The 23,845-nt window shown below is 38.4% G+C and overlaps 1 protein-coding gene across 1 annotated transcript; it reads left to right on the forward strand.

Moving 5' to 3' along the window:
* Positions 1-18,047: 18,047 nt before the first annotated feature.
* On the forward strand, positions 18,048-23,729 carry LOC110006529 (protein FAR1-RELATED SEQUENCE 5-like). The gene is made up of 3 exons (XM_088870871.1): positions 18,048-20,413; positions 21,317-22,448; positions 22,996-23,729. The coding sequence occupies exons 2-3, from the start codon at positions 22,190-22,192 to the stop codon at positions 23,220-23,222; spliced, it is 486 nt and encodes a 161-aa protein (XP_088726997.1). The 5' UTR covers positions 18,048-20,413; positions 21,317-22,189; the 3' UTR covers positions 23,223-23,729.
* Positions 23,730-23,845: the final 116 nt, after the last annotated feature.

Here is a 23,845-nt window from a genome sequence, read left to right on the forward strand (position 1 = left end):
ACAACTATATGGCCCAACATCCATCTAAAACATACAATCAAAGAGAAGCCTCCACAAGAAGTACAAGACTCCAACCGCCAGCCGCATTCACCAAACAGTCCGTCCACAACCCGCGGCTATCACTCTACATATATGAAAGTTAAAGGGAATAGCTATAAAGCCCAGTAAGTAGATCACGGTTTCATGCTTTCCTGCCTATGAATATCATCTCACAATAATGCTCAAAGTGTTATGCCATTCTTTTAAAACATGAGTCATGTGCCATAATCATATCTATCAATGTGTCGTACATAATTCATAGTGAAGCAATAGATCAATCATATATGATATGAATCAAAGGTCAATCAAATCACTCAACCAAACAAATCTTAGCAAATCAACATATTAAGGTAAGCATCAACAATTACCAACTAACTCACTCCCTAATTCACCTACTCTCGATGTAAAAGCCCTATCCATCTGGCGAAGCCAATCCTATTTTAGGACTTATACCATTACTCAAGAGGGGAGACATTGACAAGTGGAGGACCCACTTCGTAATGCCTTCACACATACACACACAACCCCCAGCGTGCTTTGGGGCTTTTGATAGTCGATGGTCTTGCAAGACATTACGCCTTACGCCACCTTAGTTAGGAGTGTTACACCTTCTGGGTGCCAATCACTATGAATGGGGGAGCGACACCCAAACATCATCTACCCCAACTCCCGTCCTATCCTTGGGTGCGCCAAAGAGGTCACAAGTCAGGCAATACAATATGATCAAAGCATGCCGATCAATCACATATCATAGTATGGTCATGCAATATGCTCCAAACATGCCAATCAATCAGATATTACAGTATGGTCATCCAATACGCTCAAAGCATGCTAATCAATTATATATCAAAGTATGATCATGCAATATGCTCAAAGCATGCCAATCAATCACATATCATAGTATGGTCATGCAATACGCTCAAAGTATGACAATCAATCACATATTACAGTATGGTCATACAATACGTTTAAAGCATGCCAATAAATAACATATCATAGTATGGTCATGAAATACGCTCAAAGCATGTCAATAAATCACATATCACATGTCACATAGCATGTATCAAAATCATGTACACATTTATCATGACATGTACACATCACAACAGAGCATGTCTCGCTACATGCATTCATAACTTAATAGAGCATGCCTTATTATCATGCATTCATATCACAACAAAGCATGTCTTACTACATGCATTCATACCATAGCTGAGCATGCCTCACTACATGCATTCATTTCATAAAAGAGTATACTTTCATTTCATAACATAAAATGCCTCATTATCAAGCATTCATTTCATAACGGAGCATGCATTCATTCCATAACAGAGTATGCCTCATTGTCATGCCTTCATTTCATAACAAAGCATGCTTTCATGCACACATTTCATAACAGAGACAGGTTCATATGAAGTAACAATATGTCCAAAGAATACTACATATCATCAGGTTTATTGGCTCAAAAGTCATTCTCCGATTATTTTTCTGATTTTTCACAGTGAACATGATCCACTTATAGAGGCATATCATGAGATAAAAATATCATTTGGACCTAAGAATTACTTTTATAACAATCTAGGCTCATGAAAATACAACCTTCATGAATGGGATAACCCCAAATTTTGGGTTAAAGTTTGCCAAACTATTTGATGGTCTTGAACAAAATTTCTATTTTTTTCACAGCAAAAAATCTACGATGACATACTCAAGGGAAACCGGGATTAACTTTCAAACCATAGGGAATTTTATCATGATTCCAATACAATTTTAAAAATAGACTCATTTAGCTATCATTTAAAAAGAGTTTGACCTCATTCTGAAATGTTTTGTTCATTGAAAAGCTTTACACAAAAATAAGTTAAATCGCTGGAATTTTATTTTACTAATCTGGCATGCTTCAGAAAATGGTAAATAACTTTTAAACCAAAAAGGAAATCAACAAGAGGTCTTTTCCATGATAAATTAGACTCAATGAGATAAGTTTTTGCAAATTTTCATGATCTAAGCTGATATATTGGATACTCAAACAGTTTCTTAAACCGGAGCCACAGTTATGAAAAACAAAGCACACTATAGTAGGATTTCAGTAACATGCATCCACACACATTTTCGTACCCACACTCATACTTAAATCTCATACTTTGATAAGCTAAGAAAATATGCATCAATCTAAAGCATGAAAATGTAGAAACCAGATCTACTTACAACACCAAATGAAACTCCAAAGTGCTCCATGCTGATTTTAAATGCCCAGCTCCAAAGTATGGGTTCAAGCTCAAGGGCTAAAGGCTGAGAAATGTCTCAAAGCTCAAAATATTAAGGCAAGAGGGGGAGAACGTGGGTGAGAGAGGACAGTAAGTAGAGAGAGAGCAAACCAAAGGGATGGGTGAGAAGGGAGGTATAAGTAAGCTTGGGTGGTGGCAGCATGCTATTGCCACATGGCATCCAAGAGGGCATGCATGAGAAGAGAGAAAAGGGCAAGCATGGGGTACATCATCATGAGTTGGAAGCATGCAATTGAGAAGTAGCATGCAAGAGGAGAGAGACGGAGCAAGCATGGGGGATATCATCATTATGGGTTGGAGCATGCTTGTGCCACATGGAACACATGCATGAGAGAGAAAAGTTCCCCTTGGACTACCGTACACCACCCACACCCAACAACGTACACAAACGCCCACGCTCCCAGCAACGAACTCATCAGCACGTGCTAATAACGTGCATCCATATCCATCTGCGCTCAATAGCATGCCATAATGATTCCAATCCACCTGTGCACAAAAGCGTTATAACCATCCTTGCACCCCAGCACACAACCCATCTGTGCATCATTGCGCGCCCGCTGCACTCAACAGCATACTAATTCACCTGCGCCTTACTGTGCGCACACACACCCATGCTCTCATGCATGCACACACACCTGCTCGCGCGTGCGCTTTATGGTGTATCCACATGTGCTCAATCGCCCGTTCACGCTTAACCGCACATTGATCCGTCAGCGCTCTCACAAGTATCCTCGGGCCGATGACTCGCCGGTACACTAAAGTACGTCGAAAAAGTTCGGGTCCTTACATCATCCCTCCTTTAAAAAGGATTTTGTCCTCAAAATCATACATATGCTAATCAAACAAATGGGGGTACTTATCCCGGATCTCATCTTCTCGTTCCCAAGTTGACTCTTTCTTCGAATGGTATTGCCACAAAACACGGATCAGAGGAATCTCCTTATTTCTCAATACCTGTACCCTTCTATCCAAAAATTGAACTGGCCACTCAATGAAGGTCAGGTCCTCTCTGAACGAAATCGGTTCATATATCTGGACATGGGACGGATCGGGCAGATATTTCCTTAACAAAGATATATGAAAGACATTAAGGATGTTCGCCAATCCAAGTGGTAGGGCAAGTCGATATGCCACGCTTCCAACTTTTTCCAAAATCTCAACAGGTCCAACATAAAGCAAGCACAACTTTCCTTTCTTGCCAAATCTCATGATGCCCTTTGTTGGCGAAACCTTCAAGAAAACCCGATCATCCACCTCAAATTCGATGTCTCTATTTCGGTTATCAGCATAACTCTTCTGCCGACTTTGAGTTGTATTGAGCTTTTCTCGAAACAAAGCAATCTTTTTTGAGGTTACTTGAACAATTTCTGGCCCTAAAAGCCTTCTTTCACCAATCTCGTCTCAACAAATAGGTGATATGTACTTCCTTCTATATAGGGCCTCAAAAGGCGTCATCTGAATACTAGCTTGGAAGCTATTGTTATAAGCAAGCTCAATCAGGGGTAAATGATCATTCCAGCTTCTCTTAAAATCAGTGACACAAGCTCTTAGCATATCTTTTAAGGTCTGGATGGTTCTCACTTATTGTCCATCAGTCTGGGGGTGAAAAGCATTGCTAAAAGTAAGGCTCATCCCCAAGGTTGACTGCAGACTAGCTCAAAATCTAGACGTAAATCTAGTGTCCTTATCGAGCACGATCTCTACCTGGTATATTATGCAACCTCACTCTCTTCTTAATATACAACTAGACCAGTCTATCCAAAGTGTAGGTCGTGCGGATTGGCGAGAAGTGGGCAGCTTTAGTCAGCCTGTCCACAATGACCCAAATGCTATCATGTCATGAACTCGTTCTAGGAAAATCAGAGACAAAATCTATAGAAATATGCTCCCATTTTCATTCCAACACAAGTAAGGGTTGCAACAACCCGGCGAGTATTTGATGCTCAGCTTTCACTTACTGGCATGTCAAGCACTTAAGAGATAAACAATGCCACTTCCCTTTCATGTCATTCCACCAGAAAGTTTTCTTCAGGTCTTGATACATCTTAATACTCCGGGGATGTATGGTATAACATGAGTGGTGTGCCTCTTCTAAGATAGCTTTCTTCACACCTTCAGCATTCGGGACACAAACACGATATTTGAATCTTAACAAGTCATCACTGCTTATAGAGAATTCATCTCTCTTACCCAGCTTCATCTCTTCCACAATCTTCATGAGCTGGGGATCCTTCTTTTGAACCAACCGGATCTGTTGAAACAATTAGGGTTCTACCCTTATACTAGCGGTCAAACCTACCCCATCACTAAGGGGCGGAGCTGGATGACAACCCACTACATCCTCTAGCAAATTCATCTCGGACCATTAAGTGATCTGTCGATACCACGGGCTTCCTAGTCACAGCATCTGCTACCACATTAGTCTTGCCCATGTGATATTGGATGGTGCAATCATAATCATTCAATAGGTTCATCCATCTCCTTTGCCTCATGGTCAACTCCTTCTGGAAAAATAGGAACTTGAGGCTCTTGTGATCCGTAAATACCTTAAATTGGACTCCAAAGAGATAATGTCTCCAAGTTTTCAAGGCGAATACTATAGCCGCAAGCTCCAAATCATGATTTGGATAATTCTACTCATACGGCTTCAACTGTCTGGAGACATATGCTATAACTTTCCCTCACTGCATAAGTACACATCCGAGCCCTTTATGAGAGGCATCAGTGTAAACTGCAAAGTCCTCATTTCCTTCGAGTAAGGTCAATATCGAAGTCGTGGTCAGCCTCTTCTTTAGTTTCTGGAAGCTCTTATCACAATCATCTGACCATACAAACTTCACATCCTTTTGGGTCAGCCGAGTTAGAGGGAGCATTATCTTAGAAATCCTTCTACAAAACACCTTTAATATCTGGCTAACCCCTGAAAGCTACGGACCTCACTCACGTTGGTTGGTCTTCCCCACTTGAGCACAGCTTCAACATTATAAGGGTCAACCGCCCCCTCCTTAGAAACAATGTGCCCAAGAAAGGCCACACTAGGAAGCCAAAACTCACTCTTGCTCAACTTAGCATACAACTTTTCTGACTTAAGAGTCTTAAGGACTACACTCAAGTGCTGCTCATTCTTCTTTTGGCTCTTTGAAGACATCAGAATATCATCAATAAAGACCACTACAAAACTATCCAAAAAGGGTCGGAATATCCTATTCATCACGTCCATGAAAACAGCTAGAGCATTAAGCAATCCGAATGGCATCACCAAAAACTCATAATGACCATATCGGGTTTTGAACGCGGTTTTGGGAACATCTCTCTCCTTGACACGCAATTGATGATAACCCGTTCGGAGATCAATCTTAGAAAACACTTGAGCCCCTTAAAGTTGGTCAAAGAGATCATCAATCCTAGGCAGATGGTACTTATTTTTCACTGTTGCTTGATTCAACTGCCTATAATCGATGCAAAGCATCATGGACCCATCCTTCTTCCTCACAAAAAGGACTGGTGCACCCCATGGTGATACACTCGGCCGAATAAACCCCTTCTCTAACTACTCCTGCAATTGCACTTTCAGCTCCTTCATTTCGGCTGGGGCCATCCTATATGGGGCTTTAGAGATGGAAGCAATACCAGAGGTCACATCTATCTCAAACTCTATCTCCCTTATTGGAGGCAAAGATGATAACTCCTCAGGAAAACCCTCAGTGTATTCTCTTACCACTGGTATCTCATCTAACTTGGACTAGACATCCCGATTCTCTACCACATAGGCTAAATATCCAACACATCTTTTAGTAAGAACGCGATAAGCCTGAAGGGCCGAAATAAAATGTAGAGGGGGAGGATCCTTGATACCAACAAAGCACAATTCAGGTCAGGTAAGGGGTCTAAAGGTCACAGTCTTATCATAACAGTCAACAGTGGCATGGTGTGTGGACAACCAATCCATGCCCAAAATAACATCAAAGTCCTGAACATCTAAAAGTATTAAGTCTATGGGCAGGACACACCTTTTAAACAAAACCTCACATTGTTTGTATACCATATCAGTTTCCATAGAATCCCCCACATGTGTGCACACTACTAAAGTACAGTCAAAGAGTGAAGGTTCAACATATAGATGACATGAAAAATGAGGTGCAACAAAAGAATGAGAGCAACCAGGGTCTATCAAAATTCTAATCTTTCTACCAGAAGCAAAAATCTTACCTCGGATCACTAAGGAAGAAGCCTTCGCCTCCTGCTCCGTAACTGCAAACACCCAACCCTAAGTCTTCGGTTTGTTCTTGAGCTTCGCCACAGGGCAGTCCTTGATCAGGTGGTCAAGCATGCCACAACCATAACATGCTTCCAGCCTCTTGCAGCATTCAATTGAAGAGTGGTTGTTCAGCCCGCAGTATGAACATGTTGGGCGTTGGCTCTCCCTCACATCTCTCGAGAAAATCTTCGGGGTTTTCATATGGCCCTAGTTAATCCTTCGCCTAAAATTTCTCTTAGTCGGTGGCCGAGTCTTTCGTCCAAACTTACCATATGGTGGAGGCCTCACTCCTCCTTCCTTCCTCATCCAAAACTCCTCACAATCCTTCTCAATCTTCATAGCTAAGTCCACTAATGGGGAGAACGCATTAAGGTTGGCTGACATTACTCTCCTTCGAATATCTGGCCTGAGGCCCCTCTCAAACTCGCTCGCCCTACGTGGCTCGGTGTTAATGATATGGAGCGCATACCGAGAGAGCTCCGTAAATTTGGCTGCATATAGTTCTATAGACAGTCTCCCTTATTGCAGCTCAATAAACTCAACTTCTTTCCTCGGATAGAATCAACAAAATACTTCTCATTAAACTCCACTAGGAAATCCTTCCAGGTGGCCGCAGTCCCTATCTCCACCCAAGACTGTTTTACCAAACTCCACTAATGCTCGGCATCCCCTTAGCATAAAGGTCCCCAATCTAACATTTTGCTCATCAGAACATTGTAAGACTTCAAAGATATTCTCTACTTTCCTCCTCCATCTTTCCGCCTTTTCTACTCCTCCATGCCCCGAGAATGCTGAGTCTCATAAATCTTTCAATCAACCCACTGTCTACCTGGCTTGGGGTAGGGGCAGCTGGGGCCGACATACAATCCTTCATAACTTGAGTCATGGCCCCTAGCATCCTAAATAATTTCCTGAAATCCTCCGTGTTTCTATCACTTGAGCTCGAATTGTTGCCACGAGTCCTTGGCATTTGACCTAAAACAGGAACACCTATTTACTAGCTTATTCAGACCTCCTAAAAGCTCCTTTAAGACTCCCAAGGCTAAGAATCCTATTTTGGCTATTCTGATACCATAATATGTCCTAGTCCCACCCCCTACCCTCCACTATCCTTACCGGAGGGCAACAGGGTGCGAGACCGCAAGCATAGGTAGCGAATGCCACTCAGGTGGAAGTGCGCTCAACGTTTTGAAAAGATGGAAATCAAAGTCAACCACGAAATAAAAAAAAACAAACTAACAAACACACAACCCAAAAAATACTGAGCAATCCAAGTCCCAAAATTTCCATAAGATAGATTCAAAATATTATAAGAGAGTCCAAGGCACCAAAAGTCCAACAACAGTTACATAGCTTTAATATCAAAGACAACTATATGGCCCAACAGCCATCGAAAACATACAATCAAAGATAAGCCTCTACAAGAAGTAAGGCAATCCAACCGACAACCGCGATCACCAAACTGCCCATCCACAACCCACGGCTATCACTCTACATAAATGAAAGTTAAAGGGATGAGCTATAAAGCCCAGTAAGTAGATCACGGTACTATGCTTTCTTGCTTATGAATATCATCTCATAATAATGCTTAAGGTGTTATGTCATTCTTTTAAAACATGTGTCATGTGTCTTAATCATATCTACCAATTTGTCTTACATGTTTCATAGTGAAGCAATAACATATCATATTAGTCATTTATGATATGAATCAAAGGTTAATCAAATCACTCAACCATACAAATCTAAGCAAATAAACATATTAAGGTAAGCATCAACAATTACCAACTAACTCACTCTCTAATTCACCTACTCATGAAGTAGAAGCCCTATCCATTAGGCCAAGCCAATCTGATTGCTTAGGACTTCTACCATCACTCAAGAGGGAAGACAACAACAAGTGGAGGACCCAATTCGTAATGCCTTCAAGCACGCACACACACAGTCCTCAGCGCGCTTTGGGGCTTTTAATAACCAATTGCGGTGTAAGACACTACCCCTTACCCCACCTTGGCTAGGAGTGTTACACCTTCTGGGTGCCATTCACTATGAATGGGGGAGCAACCACCCAATCATCATTTACCCCGACTCCCATCCTATCATTGGGCGAGCCGGAGAGGTCACAAGTCAGGCAATGCAATACACTCAAAGCATGTCGATCAATCACATATCACAGTATGGTCATGCAATACATTCAAAGCATGTCAATCTATCAGATATCACAATATGGCCATGCTATACACTAAAACATGTCAATCAATCACATATCACAGAATGGTCATGCAATATGCTCAAAGCATGCCAATCAATCACATATCACAATATGATCATGCAATACGCTCAAAGCATACCAATCAATAAAATATCAAAGTATGGTCATGAAATACACTTAAAGCATGTCAATCAATCACATATCACAGTATGGTGCCAATAAATCACGTAACACATGTCACATAGCATGTCTCAAAATCATGTACACATGCCATACTAGAACATGTATCATGACATGTACACATATCATAACAGAGCATGTCTTACTACATGCATTCATAACATAACAAAGATGTCTTACTATCATGCATTCATATCACAAACAAGGCATGTCGTACTACATGCATTCATATCATAGCTGAGCATGTCTTACTACATGCATTCATATCATAACCCAGCATACTTTCATTTCATAACAGAATATACCTCATTATCATGCATTCATTTCATAACGGTGCATGCATTCATTCCATGACAAAGTATGCCTCATTGTCATGCCTTAATTTCAAAACAGAGCATGTTTGCATACACACATATTATAACAGAGACAAGTTCATATGAAACAACAATATGTCCAAAGAATACTACATATCATCGAGATTATTGGCTCAAAAGTCATCTTCCGATTATTTTTCTGATATTTCACAATGAACATAGTCCACTTACAACAACATATCATGAGATAAAAATATCATTTGGACCTGAGACTACTTTTATAATAATCTAGGCTCATGAATACACAAGTTTCATGAAGGGGGTAACCCCAAATTTTGGGTTGAAGTTTTACCAAACTATTTGATGTTCTTGAACAAAATTCCTGTCTTCACAGCAAAAAATCTAGGACGACATACTCAAGGGAAAATGGGTATAACTTTCAAACTAAAAGGAATTTTATCATGATTTCAAAACAATTTTAGAAATAGAGTCATTTAACTATCATTTAAAAGTGATTTTACCTCATTCTACATGTTTTGTTCATTGAAAAGCTTTACACAAAAATACATTAAATCCCTAAAATTTTATTTCACAAATCTGGCATGCTTCAAAATATGGTAAATAACTTTTAAACCAAAAAGGAAATCAACAAGAGGTCTTTTCCATGATAAAATACACTCAATGAGATATGTTTCCACAAAGCTTCATGATCTAAGGAGATATATAGGATACTCATACAGTTTCTCAAACTGGAACCACAGTTCTGGAAAACAGAGCACACTATAGCAGGATTTCAGTAACATGCATCCACACCCATTTTCACACCCATACTCATACTTAAATCTCATAATTTGATAAGTTAAGAAAACATGCATCAATCTAAAGCATGAAAATATGGAAATCAGATCCACTTATAGCATAAAATGAAACTCCAAAGTGCTCCACACAAATTTCAAATGCCCAGCTCCAAAGTATGGGTTCAAGCTCAAGGGCTAAAGACTGGGAAAGGTCTCAAAGCTCAAAGTCTTAAGGCAATAGGGGGAGAGCAAGGGTGAGAGAGGGCAGTGAGTAGAGAGAGAAAACCAAAGGGATGGGTGAGAAAGGGGGTATAAGTAAGCATGGGCGATGGCAGCATGCTATTGCTATATAGCATCTAAGAGGGCATGTATGAGGAGAAAAAGAAGGGCAAGCATGGGGTACATCACCATAAGATGTAAGCATGCAATTGACAAGTGGCATGCAAGAGGAGAGAGAGGGTGCAAGCATGGGGGGTATCATCATTATGGGCTGGAATATGCTTGTGCCATATGGCACACATGTATGAGAGAGAAAAGTTCCCCTTGGACTACTGTACACCACCGTACCCAACGGCACACACAAATGTCCACTTTCCCAGCAACGAACTCATCAGTCCACGCTCACAACGTGCATCCATATCCAGCCGCGCTCAACAACGCTCCAATCCACTTGGGCACAAAAGTGCAATAGCCATCCATGCACCCCAGCGCACAACCCATCCGCGCATCATCGCGTACCTGCTGCACTCGACATCATACGAATTCACCTGCACCTTACTGTGCGCACACACACACGCACTCTCACACACGTATACACACCTGCCCGTTCGCTCTTTATCGTGTATCCACCCGCATGCAATTGCCTGTTCTCGTTGAACTGTGCACTGATCCATCAGTGCTCTCACAAGTGTCCTCGGCCTAGCTTCCTTGTGCCGACGACTTGTCGGCGCACTACAATACGCCGAAAAAGTCTGGGTCCTTACAACTTCATCTTTCATCTTGGGTAGAGTCTACAAAAACAATATTTTCTCTCTAAAGAATTGAGCTTCACGATAGTCATCCTCTTGTTTGATTTCTCTCTAAATTTCTCATGACTTTGACAATCAGTCCTTTGTGTTTTTAAATAAGCTGACAAAAGGGTCTACCAATGCCTTTGTGCTATCTTTTTTTGTCAGAACTATCAATGTGTTGTTCACATTTTGGGCATGAACAGTTGGACGCATTTTTAGCAAACCCTCACACAATCTAGACACCTCATTGCAGAAAGTGATTGGGCTGATGTATCAGCAATGGAAACATGAGGGTTAATTGATATGAAGGTCACAGATTGAAGTCAGTGTTGCAATGAGCAGTAGTCCTCTTTGACTCACTTGGACTTACCACGAGAAACAATGACAAATCGTGGGTCACGGTCACCATCCTGAGCAGTGTTGGAGCGGCATTCCTCAGTATCTTATTCGGGACTTCCCTAATGAACAAGACATTCTCGTAAATGCAATGGATATGCTCCCATATGACTGCGAATTCCTCAGCTCGCTGGCTAAAGATCAAAGTCCCCAGCTGAGTACATTGATGGATGATAGTAACCATTAATTCAAAGTGGCTCATGCACTAAGTGAATCATACGAGCCTAACTTCGCTTTAAGCCTCACGGCAGGGACAACAACTTCCTTGTTCAATATCACAAGATTCCATCTTAAAAACTTCACAGATACCTTGCCTGTCGTAAAAGACTCATAGGCTTGCAGTCAGGACTCCTTCGGAGCCTAACTTACATAGGTCCATATCTAATGCTCATAACTCGGCAGTCAGGAATCTTTCTGAGCCTAACTTTCTCAGAACCATATTTCACCAGAAAAGGACTCCTTCTGAGCCTAACTTGCCAGGATCCGTATCTCATGTTCATAGACCGGCGATCAGGACTCTTTTCGAGCCTAACTGGACCCATATCTCACGAGCAGAGGCCGACGATCAGTACTACTTTTGAGCCTAACTTTCTGAGAACCATATCTCATGCTCATAAACCGGTGGTTAGGAGTCCTTTCGAGCCTAACTTTCCTGGACCCATACTTCACGAGCAAAGGCCAGCAGCTAATACTCATTTCAAGCCTAACCTACTTGGACCTATATCTCATGCTCAAAGGCCAGCAGTCAGGTCTCATTTCGGGCTTGACCTATATGGATTTATTTCTCATGCTCAAAGACCGATGGTCAGGTCTCTCGTTTTGAACATAACTTACCTGGGTCCATACCTAATGCTCATAGGCCGACTGCTAAGACTCCTTTCGAGCCTAACCCACCTAAACCAATATCTTGTGTTCTTAGGCCAGTAGTGATGCCTCGTTTTGAGCCTAATTTGGTTGGACCCATTGTTTTATGCTATTTTTAACACACTTGTGCCCCCGATGTGAATAAAAGAGAAGTCAGTGGCAACCTAGGCCCGCAGATATCAAAAATTCCTATGGACTACCAAAGCCCTAACCGAATAAGCTCTATCTTTTAAAGCCTCGCTAATGATGTCAGATTGGCCCCAAACAAGGAAAAGTAGGTAAAAATTTATTTTCAGCCTAGGTTCCTCCCATGACTATGGTGGACCATAGCTAAAACTCTACTCTAGAGACCTCTATTGATGGTGGCACCACCACTACTAAATTCAGAAGGTACAAAATAGTCGCCATGCAAAATTTCAACTCAATCCGACCTTCCTAGGTTGTACTTTCCCTAGAAGGCAACATTGTTTACTATTCGCGTCAACCCATTCGCACAAGTTACTATTTATGGTAACTGTGCCTCTCAAAAATGGGATGAACTTGTAATGTATGTTTCTCTCTCATCTTGATGCCAATGGTTCCCAAATTCAACTGTCGTTTCCCTCACCAAGGTCTATGATTTGGTGGGTGGCACGCATCATGAGATTTCCCAAGCGTGAAGAAATCTTAAAGAGAAGTGTTGTATGTCATTTTTGACGTACTTCTATTGCCCATGTGAATAAGGGGAGAGCCGGTGACAGCTTGGTCCTGTAGGTACACCAAACACCCGTAGACTAATGTTGTGTCAAAAAATATAGCCTTGGGTCACGTGACCTGGGTGTGGTGCCATCGCACCAAAGAAGGACCATTCAACTGTAGCCCTATGCTAGCGGCTGTAGAACTGTACCAGGTCAATGCACTCAGAATGTCGAGAAACCCCCGAGGACCAAATTTGGGCTCAATCGGACCCCCCCCCCAAAGGGGTCTATATCTATGTGGCCACGTGACTGGTGGGTTTCACACTAGCGCGGTGTGGCTTCACAAAACCAGTCCTCAGAAATGGGGACTGTAACAATGCCTTTCGGCAGCAGCTTCGCCAGCCCACAGCACCTTCCTCTAAAATAGGAGAAAGATCAAAAGTTTATATGTTCTAGATAACGTTAGCCCTGTCATTTTGACTCACGGCACACACTGTAGCGTGACCGGGATCCACAGTGCTCCAAGGAAGAAGGTGTCCACAGAACCAGAGGAAGAACCAGGTTCAAGGAGAAGAAGCCTCGGAATCCATGAAACATAGATCGACATCCAAACCTTAGATCACCACGAAGACGAGTTCAATGCAACCACATCGCAAAGAGCTACACACTGGTGCAACTCTTGCATTCAATCCAAGGTTCGATGAATGCAAGTCCCCAGGTCACTAGAGAAGTGAGTCATGTCGGTTGTCGTAATCCCTTTCTCTGGAAACCTTCCAAATTAGGCAAATGCACGAACCAAGACCAAATCAGCCCAAACTTAAAGCAAAACGACTGTGACAACCTCCTCTCTGACTTGCAAGCAGAGCCAGGAACCGGAACAATGCAGCTTCAAGAAGCATGGAATACGAAGTTCACAAATCTAGCTGGACTTTTACCACGACAGAAGAGGCCATCACTGCATGATTCAATGGCATCAAAATGCTCACAATCGAGAGGACATTAAAGATATGTTGCTGAAACAGCTGAACCATTGCCACAAGTTGTGGAACAAGCTTCCAAGATCTTGCCATGGTGGAGCAACCTGCATGCAAGGATGGTTTCGTCATTCATGCAAAAGATTTCAAGGATATTTTGGTCATTTGCGCCTAATTTCAGGGTTTTTTTCTAATTTTTTAAATTGTAATTAAGCTTGGCTTTTGAGTGTTCACCCCTGTTAGCCATTTTGCTTACCGCATATGGAGCTGGTTTTTTGCTCAACTTGGGATTACGATAGTAATGCCTTCAAAAGTTGAGGGAGTTCTCGTCAATCTGGAGCTTGGTTTTTTACCAGAAACAGGCTAGGTAATTTGGCAAATCACGAGAGGTGTGATTTTACGAGAGGTATGGAAAGAGAGAAACATGAGAGTATTCGATGGGATAAGCTTGCCCTTTGAGAGAATTTTTGAGAAAATATTACATTCAATTTGGCTTTATCTGTCGGCTACAAACGTTTGGCAAGATATATCGAAAGTGGATGTTAGGAGAAATCTTCCGAATCTTTTCCAGATTGGTTTTATTAAATGTAAACCTAAAGGAAGGTGGGTGACCCCGTTATTGGGGTCTTCAAGCTCAACTTTGATGGCAGCTCGCTAAGGATGTCTGGTCTAGCTGGCTTCGGAGGTGTGGTTAGAGATTGGTCTGGAGATATAGTTTTTACGTATGCAGACCGTCTTGGAGAGAGAATTGCAAATTATGCCGAACGTTATGCATTTTTACATAGTTGTGATTTTTTGTGGTGAGAAATTTGAGACCTTACTGTATTATTGAAGGTAATTCCTTGAATGTCATTAACTGGTATAAAGGGGAGCAGAAGTCGCCTTGGGAGTTGCGATCTGTGTTGCTACAGATCTTAGACCTCTCTAGACGTTTTAACTTCTCTTTTACGTATGTTTATCAGGAAGCCAATGTGTTGGTTGATTTCCATGCCAAAAAGAGTACTTTTTTATTTGAGACAGAATCTCGTTTTAGTTTTAATATAATATCGGAATTTCTATAAAAAAAAATATCCCAATATACATGAAAACCTAAAGTCATCACGTGGTCTTGTTTGGAATTCAGGACAAGGAGGTTCAAGTGTATCCCCACATTTAGTAGGGTGATGCTACATGACTTACCACGGCATCTCCTTGTCACTTTCCTTACCACATGTAGAAACAAAAAACTAGATAAATAAGTGAAGGGCAAAACCCAAAAGCGTAAAAGTTGATAATTGCCGGATCATATCCAGTATATAAATGTATGGAGGAAAGAGATGGAATAACAAGGATTCATACGCCATGGTTCCTCATCCTACACATGTATATACCATAAAGGTGTGTTGAGATTGAACAAGGAATCCCATTTCCTGCCACTCACAGTGGCTATGTCACTCTTGCTCTAGCCATGGAAGGTATTCTTATTTGTTTTGCTCTTCTTATTTCAAGGTTCAAAAAATCTATTCGACTAAGGTACTCGGACTTTGACAGATTTTGTTAGCCTACGGACTGACTGCTACAGTATCAGTCAAATGGCCCAGATTCAATTTGGGCAGATCTGATGATCACAACCACATTTTATATTTGAATTTTTATTTTTTTTCTACAAATCAAAATCACTTGAAAGTTTAGATGTTCATTCTTTTCATCAAAGCATACCTAATAAAAAAATAATTCACAAAATATAAATTGAACAAAATACCCCCAAAATATTTTGGAAGTATTTTGGTCAATTTATATTTTACGAAATATTGTTTTTATATTTTTATTAAATTCTCATATTTTTGAAGAATGGAGGCTATATATATATATATATATATATATATATATATATCAAATGTGAGGTGTTTCGTGACTAGGTAGCATTCAAGATCTCAGCCTTAAAGTTAGGCTTGGATAGACAATAAAGAGAAAAAGTTGGGTGCCATCAAGAAATTGGAGTAAACAAAGGGCAAGCTTTTTATGCTTCCCTACAGTATAAAACTTATATACTTTCCCTTATCCAACCATCCATTCTGAATGGAGGGCTAAGATTGCTCCAATCACAATGTCATGTCTCTACACTATTTTATTTTTAATTTTTTTCTATAAACTATTTTGATACCAAATTTTGGACATCCAATCCTCAATTAAACTCGCACTAGCGAAAAATATAAAAACAATATTTTCAATAAAATAAAATAACCAAAATACCCCTGAAAGATTCAAGGGGTATTTTGGTCATTATATTTTATTAGAAAATTATTTTTAATATTTTTTATAAGTGCGCTCCAATGAGAATATGTCATATACCAAATTCCATATTCATACAATTTGTATAAAAAAGTTAAAAATAAAATACTTTGAGACATCGGATCTAATATCAAACGGTAAGTGATTCTCTTGATCAAAATTGGACAGCTGGATGATAGGGAAAACATGTTCTTCTATGTTGTAGGGGAAGTATAGAAACCTTTCCCCATCCTAATTTTCTAAGGTGGGCAATGTAAAAGCTAAGGTGAATAAAAGTATAACATACAAGTATTGAATAGTCCACTGGCTATATGATCCATCATCTAGAAGTTCTACTAAAATTTTAAATTCCAATTTTTTTTATTGTAATTAGATATTTGTTAATTTTAGATTAAAATGCCTTAAGCAAGTCTTTTACCGTAAGTCTTAAATATACAACATGATCGAACCCACATTACAAAATAAACTTCCAAGCAATAAATATGGATGACGTTATTAAATGTCATAAAAGCTTTTCCTTCCTACTTATCCCTATAATTTAGCTAAAACACCAGCCTTTAAAATCATTTATGTTATTAATAAAATGTTTCATTAATTTTAATTTCATATGAATAAACACTTTATAAAATAGAAATTTGACTTGGATAATGAAACAAAAATTCTATTTTGAGGTTTTAATAAATGCATCAATATTTTATTTAAAGATAAAAAATTCATATAAAAGGCTAGATTTTTAATCAATCATAATTAAAATATGGAAAAAGTTTATATACGGATGCTACCTTATAATATAGAACTACATATGCCCCTCAAAAATCCATCAGAAAAAGTAGTTTTAATGTTGAAAAACCCTTTGATTGATCATCTCAACATCGAGATGTATGACTATGAAAAATAAAAAGATTTTAAGCCTCAGAAATAGTACATTTTACAACAAATTATCTACACCGTCCAATTTCAATATTTTCATATGTTTATAGATCTACTTGATTGTGACCATTTTTTAAATTTAAAATTTTATAATTAGATATAAAAATAGATTTTAAGATAATTCTAAGAACATTTTACATCAAAATTATATACCATGATAAAATTTGAAGGTGCACCTTACCTCTACACTTACGGATGCATCCGTATGCCAACTGCACCCTTAAAATATTATCATTTTATAAGCACTACTTTGAAATGCAAACTTCTTAAACTTTTAATTAATAAAGCAAACTTAGTTTACTATTGAGTATAAATTAAAATATGTAATAAGCTAACTTATTTATAATATTCAAAATCGTAAGAAATTACTGTTAATGTTATCTTTTTATTTTAATAACATTTAAAAAAATGTGCTTAACAATTTCTAGTTTTATGGATAGATCACATTCTATCTTGACTTTTTTTTCTTCTTCTCAAAATGTCATTGGTTCCGATTTACAAGTCCAAGGACTACTTATTTCAGAGACTACTAATTTCATTTTCATAAAACTTCTAAAATTTTCTAATTTTTGTGTTTGATAAATTAAGAAACATTTTTATAAAGGGCACGGTTTGTATGAGATTGGAGCCTGATTTGTAGAAATAAGGTTTACGACACTCTACATAATTATTTACAAGGTGGTTAAGTATCTACGACCGTATCTATCACATACAATTATTTGTGTTTTCTTGGGAATATTCTACGTCAATTGTATATATATATATATGAGAAATGATCATAGAGGACCCTCCCCCACCCAACCCTGTAAATAGCCATTAGATTTGTGTAGGAATCTCGATATCAAAATGGTGGCTTACCCTCTAACCGGCTTCCCATCAAGTTGCCGGTGTTTGCCTCTGCCTCTCTCTCTCTCTAAAGTAGTCTTTTGAAACTCTCGCTCACCTTTGTGAAATCTTTTCCCCTCTCTCCCACTCTCCTCTGTGAAAGAGAAATGCCCCAAACCTGCTGTCCCAAACTCTTTGCCCCAACTTGCTCTCTCCCGCTTTCCTCTATGAAAGCGAAATGCCCTAAACTTGCTCCCCAAACCCTACAAGGGTTACTTTCTCTCTCTTAAGTGCAAACAAAGGTAGCCCGTTCTCTTCTCTGCGGAACTCTCTGCCCCAAGCCCTAGCAGAGTTACCACAGCTGCAGAGGCCGTTTTATCTCATGCTAAAGTGGAAGATCTTGGTCTCTTTATTTCAAATTGGGGGCTCAATCCATTGCTAATTTTTTGCATCACAAGTTTTGGATGTTGTCTCTCTAGCAATAATTCGGTTTTTTCATTTGGCTTCTCGCTCTCTACTTGAATCTCTTTTTTTCAAATGAATCAATACAAGAGATGGAGTTCATTTTGCTTGATCCAGGTGGGAGATTTGGGGGATCGATTCATTGCCATTGGGTTTTTTTAAATTTAGTTTTTCTCTTGCTCTCTCTTTCTCTAAGTTAATCTCTATTTATCTCTACCTAAAAGAAATGATCTCTCTCTCTACAACAGATTTTATTTCGAAATTGTAGGCATTTTTCACCCTGGAAGACAAGAATTTCAATTTGCATTTAAGTTTTTTTTTTTCCTGAATTCTTTTTTCAAATTTCATAGGCAAAAGGATTTTTGCAGGAGTGTTTGAGCACGGGCGTGAGCATTTCCCCCCCCTCTCTCTCTCTTTCTTTCTCTAACTTTCTCTCTCTAATATGAGTGCTTCTCAATTTCTCTCTTCCCCATATGAGCATTTTTTCCATTGCCCTCTCCCTTTAACGCTCTTTGTCTCTCTGTTTCTATCTATCCCTACGGAGAAGGCAATGGCAATTTTTGGGTTACTTCCCCATAACACATTCAGGTGAAACACCCATCAAACCCCCTCCTGAAGAACCAAATCTAAAGAAGGAAAGCAAAATCCTATAAATCAACAAAACGTGGTTAATTAAGCTGGATTTTCTGCATTGATGTAGTTTTTGGGGTTTGACTTTCGTGGTTAATTAAGCTGGATTTTCTGCATTGATGTAGTTTTTGGGGTTTGAATTTTTCCTTGAGCACTGCTGATTACTTTCTCCAATCAATAATTTTTTTTCATTGCAATATATTATTGCCGTGATAAATTATTGCAAATTATCTCTTATTTCTGTTGATTTGCTTTGAAAATTTATTCTAAATTATGGGGATTTGCTAATTTGAAGCAATTGATGAGTTGGGATATTTATTCTCTTGAAATTTTCTTTGAGTATTGTTAATTATTTAATTGTTCTCTCTCTACATTATTCTTATCAAGGGTTTACTGTTCTTTCACTTTGTTAAATTAATGGTAGTATTTGATTATTACTATTGATTTTCTTTGGTAGTTTGACACTATACAATTAATTAGGCTATTGCTAAATTGAAGTAAATGATGGGCTGTTGATTATTTCCTTGAATTTTTCCATGAGCCATGTTGATTATTTCCTCTCTCTATCAGATTATCACACATGATGGGTCATTGCTATTTCTTTGACTTTTGAATTGAGAAACAGAGTTAGTGGTGTGCTAATTACTATTTAGCTCAACACTTTTGCTGCAAATTTTTTGATGCAATTTTTGGGTTTCTTGCCAATTTAATTTTGAATCTAATGATGTGCTATTGCAAATTTGAAGCAAATTATGAGATGTCGATGTTTGTAGTATCTAATCTATTTTTGTGATTTGATCCAGTAGTACTAGTTATGAAATGAATTTGATGCTATTTGTTTTGTTACAGGGAACTAGAAGAAGAGTGGTGGGTTAAATAGTTTCATACTTTGATTCTTTTTTTTTTCTTTTCTTCTTTTGGGTTTTTGGTAATTTGAAGTTAATAATGGACTGCTGCTAATTTGAATCAAATTATGAGCTGTTGTTATTTATTCCATTTATTTTTTCATAATTTGATCTTATTTATTGCTAATTTGCTAGTTTTCATATTTTTTTTTATGTTAATTATTTTGTTACAGGGATCTAGAGTGAAAGTGGAATTTGCCGATGCCACAATTGCTTGAAGTCCTTTGGATTTGATCAGTCGATCATTTATTTTGACATATTGGCAACCGCTGCTTCATTTTTTGTAGCCAAAGAGACTGCAAATTGTGTCCTTTTATCTGCGTTTAAGCACGAGAAGTTACAATGTCATAGGGAGATGATTGCTTTTGTATGTGCACGCCACAAGTAAGTTACCAAATATAAGAAAATGATTACATGAGAAAAAATAAGTTTGAGATCACATTCCCTGTAAATTGTTTTCATGGTAATTCAATTTCATATTAGCAATTTGTTTCACATTAGCAAATTATTTTTGCAGCTCAAATCATTTATCTTTTCAAGTATATGTATTTTTGTAGTTGAATTGATGGAGTTTGCCAATTGGTGATGATATTTTATTCTTAAAATGCAATTAGATGCAACCACAACATTTGTTCCTACCCTTTCGGATGGATCCCTTATATTTGTTGATTTGCCTTGAAAATTTATTGCAAATTATGGGGATTTGATATGTTGAAGCAATTGATGAGATGAGATATTTATTCTCTTGAAATTTTCCTTGAGTATTGTTAAACATGCTAATGCTTCTTTTCTGTCTATCCTCTCATTAGCAATGCTTTTTACTTTATATCATGATCGAACATGGAGCTCTTTTTGTTTTTTCTCTCAAATTAGACTATAAGTGCATCCTTTAATATATTTTTATTCTCAATTTTAGCTCTTTTTTTCATCTAGTGACATGTATTAAATCACTTTCATGGAGCCCTTGTCGTCCATACCTTTTGATATTGATTTTTTTTCCTTTTCTATATCGAACTTATTATTATTGTGGTGGTATAGAATATGATACATGATACATGATAAGTCATTTTTGTCATTCTCATTCCATGCTGCTAAGCTGGAAAGAGACACCAACAAGTTATAAGGTTTCCTCCTTACCATGGAGGCAACCATTGAGGATCATTCCTTATGGTATGGTGCCAATGCGGAAGAAATCTATAGTTCTATCAAGGTAATTAGTGCTTCAGAATTGGTTATTTTTTTGTTCATGTTGAAATTTGACCAATCTTGTTTTTGCTTGTGTTGAAGTTTGACCAATCATTTGAATGGCAACAAGCATCTGTGAAAAGTGTACATGAACTAGTGGAATTACATGCAAAAGGGAGCAGTAATGATGGTTCTAAGGAGTTTGGTGTTATAAACAGTTGCAGTGAGGAAGATGAAAATGCAAGATTGGGAAGCTATCCAAATTAAGGAAATATTGCTTGTAAACCATTTGTGGGTATGGAATTTCCATCTGAGGAAGAAGAAAAATTATTCTATGATGAATATGCGAGGCAAAGGGGATTCAGCATGCGCATGGGAAATACAAAAAAATCACAACATGAAGGGGTCGTGTGCGCTCGTAAATTCTATGTTCAAGAGAAAGACAGTTGATAGTGGAAAACCTACTCGGAAGGTACCACACACAAGAGTTGGTTACAAAGCAATGATGAAAATATATAAGAAATGTATTAACAAGTGGGTTGTTACACGATTCAACAAGGATCACAATCATGTATTTGTGAGCTCAAGTAAGGTCTCCAATCGCATCGGGTTGTTTTTTAATGTAAGAGAAGTATTATTGATACTTTTCATAAAGACAAGATTCCTACTAATAAGATTATGAATGTCTTTAGAGTAGAGTCTGGTATAGAATGTAATTTAGGCCTAATGGATCGTGATTGCAGAAATAAGCTTAGAATGCTTAAAAAGAAAATCCCTAACAATAATGCTCAATTGCTCTTAAATTATTTAAAGCGCATGCAAAGTGAAAATCCTTCATTCTTTTTATGCAATTGATGTACTGATGATGGCCATTCAGCATATATTTTTTTGATTGATGCTAGTTCAAGGCATGCATATCAATGTTTTGGGGATGTGGTGAGTTTGGATACAACCTATAAAACAAATAGGTTTAAAATGCATTTTGTCCCATTTACGGGAATCAACCACCATACAAGTTCTACTTTATTTGGCTGTGCACTTGTGAGAGATGAAACCAAATCGTCATTTATTTGGATATTTGAGACATTGCTTTCAATAATAAATGGTAAACATCCAATTATAATAATCATCGACCACGACAAGGTCAAGCAAGGAGCTATTGCTCGTGTATTCCCAAACAGTGTCCACAGGTTTTGCAGATGGCACATCTTAAAAAAAGTCAACGATAAATTGGGTAGCATTTGCGAAAACATCCTACTTTTGTTAGGAAGTTCCTTAATTGTATTAATTGGATCGAAATAATTGAAGAGTTTGAGAGTTCATGGAGATCAATTATTGATAAGTATGAGCTAAAGGAAAACAACTGGTTAGCATCATTATATGATATTCGACAAAAATGGATACCAATCTATTTGCATGGTACATTCTTTGCAAATTGCTCTACTACCCAGCGAAGTAAAAGTATGAACCATATTTTTCACGGGTTTTTTAACTCTCAAACTACCCTGCAAGAATTTGTTCTTAAATATGAAGAGGCCCTTGATCACCGGTACAATGATGAATCCTATTTAGATCATGTCACCTCTTACTCTACACCAACTTTGAACACAAGACTGCCTATAGAGAAACAAGCAGTAGATGCTTATACCAGGACAATGTTCCTTAAGTGTCAAAAGGAACTAGATGAAGTGATATCAATTGTGGTAAAGAAAATTGAGGAAGATGGCTTCATCAACACATACAAGTTTACAACATATGAAAAAATAACAAAAAATATATAGTTGTATTTGATGCCTCTAAAATCGAAGCAACTTGTAGCTGTAAAATGTTTGAGTTTTCCAAGTTTCTTTGTAAACATATATTAGCAGTTTTCCATCATGAGCATGTTCAAGAAATTCCATCCCAATACATTTTGAAGCGATGGACAAGGAATGCCAAGAAAGGGATTGTAGTAAATGAGCATAGAAAAGGAGCAATGGAAAATTCCATGGATTCTCTATTCTCATGATTCAACTATTTAAGTCGCCAAGCAATTAACCTTGCGGAGATTGGGGAGAAATCTGCACGTGTTTTTGATATGGTGTTGTTAGGATTTCAAGAATTGAGGCAAAGAGCTATTCATGAGGAAAGTATTGAAAATGCATCTCAATTTTGCCCTATGGGTAATGAAAGTAACTTGGGAATAGTTATGACAACAAGTGAAATAAATCAAGATTGTTCAGCAAGTAATGTTATACTGCAAAATCCATTACTAACAACAACAAAGGTCCGCTCTTCGACCACAAGAATCAAATCACCAGCACAGAAGCTGCTGCGGAAGCTTGTTACGTGTGGTATGTGCAACAAAGTAGGATATAATTCATGTACTTGTTCATTGTCAAAAAGTAGTGATTCACAGCATGCAGGGGTAAGATATTGATTATTTTGTACTTGTACTCTCTTTGTCTACCTTTTTCTTACTTCACTAGTTGTACAACAAGTTCTTTTGTTTTCTAACTTACTTTACATATTTCAATAATAGATGCCATGCACACAGATCAATCATCGAATGCTACGATTCAATATTATAGTAGTGCCTTTTAGGTAAGCTTTTATTATTATGGTGCTCTTCCTAATGGCATACGTGCAAGC

This window comes from Amborella trichopoda, chromosome 6, assembly GCF_054954075.1.
Source record: "Amborella trichopoda isolate Santa Cruz 75 chromosome 6, AtrichopodaSantaCruz75HAP2 v2.0, whole genome shotgun sequence".
Taxonomy (NCBI): domain Eukaryota; kingdom Viridiplantae; phylum Streptophyta; class Magnoliopsida; order Amborellales; family Amborellaceae; genus Amborella; species Amborella trichopoda.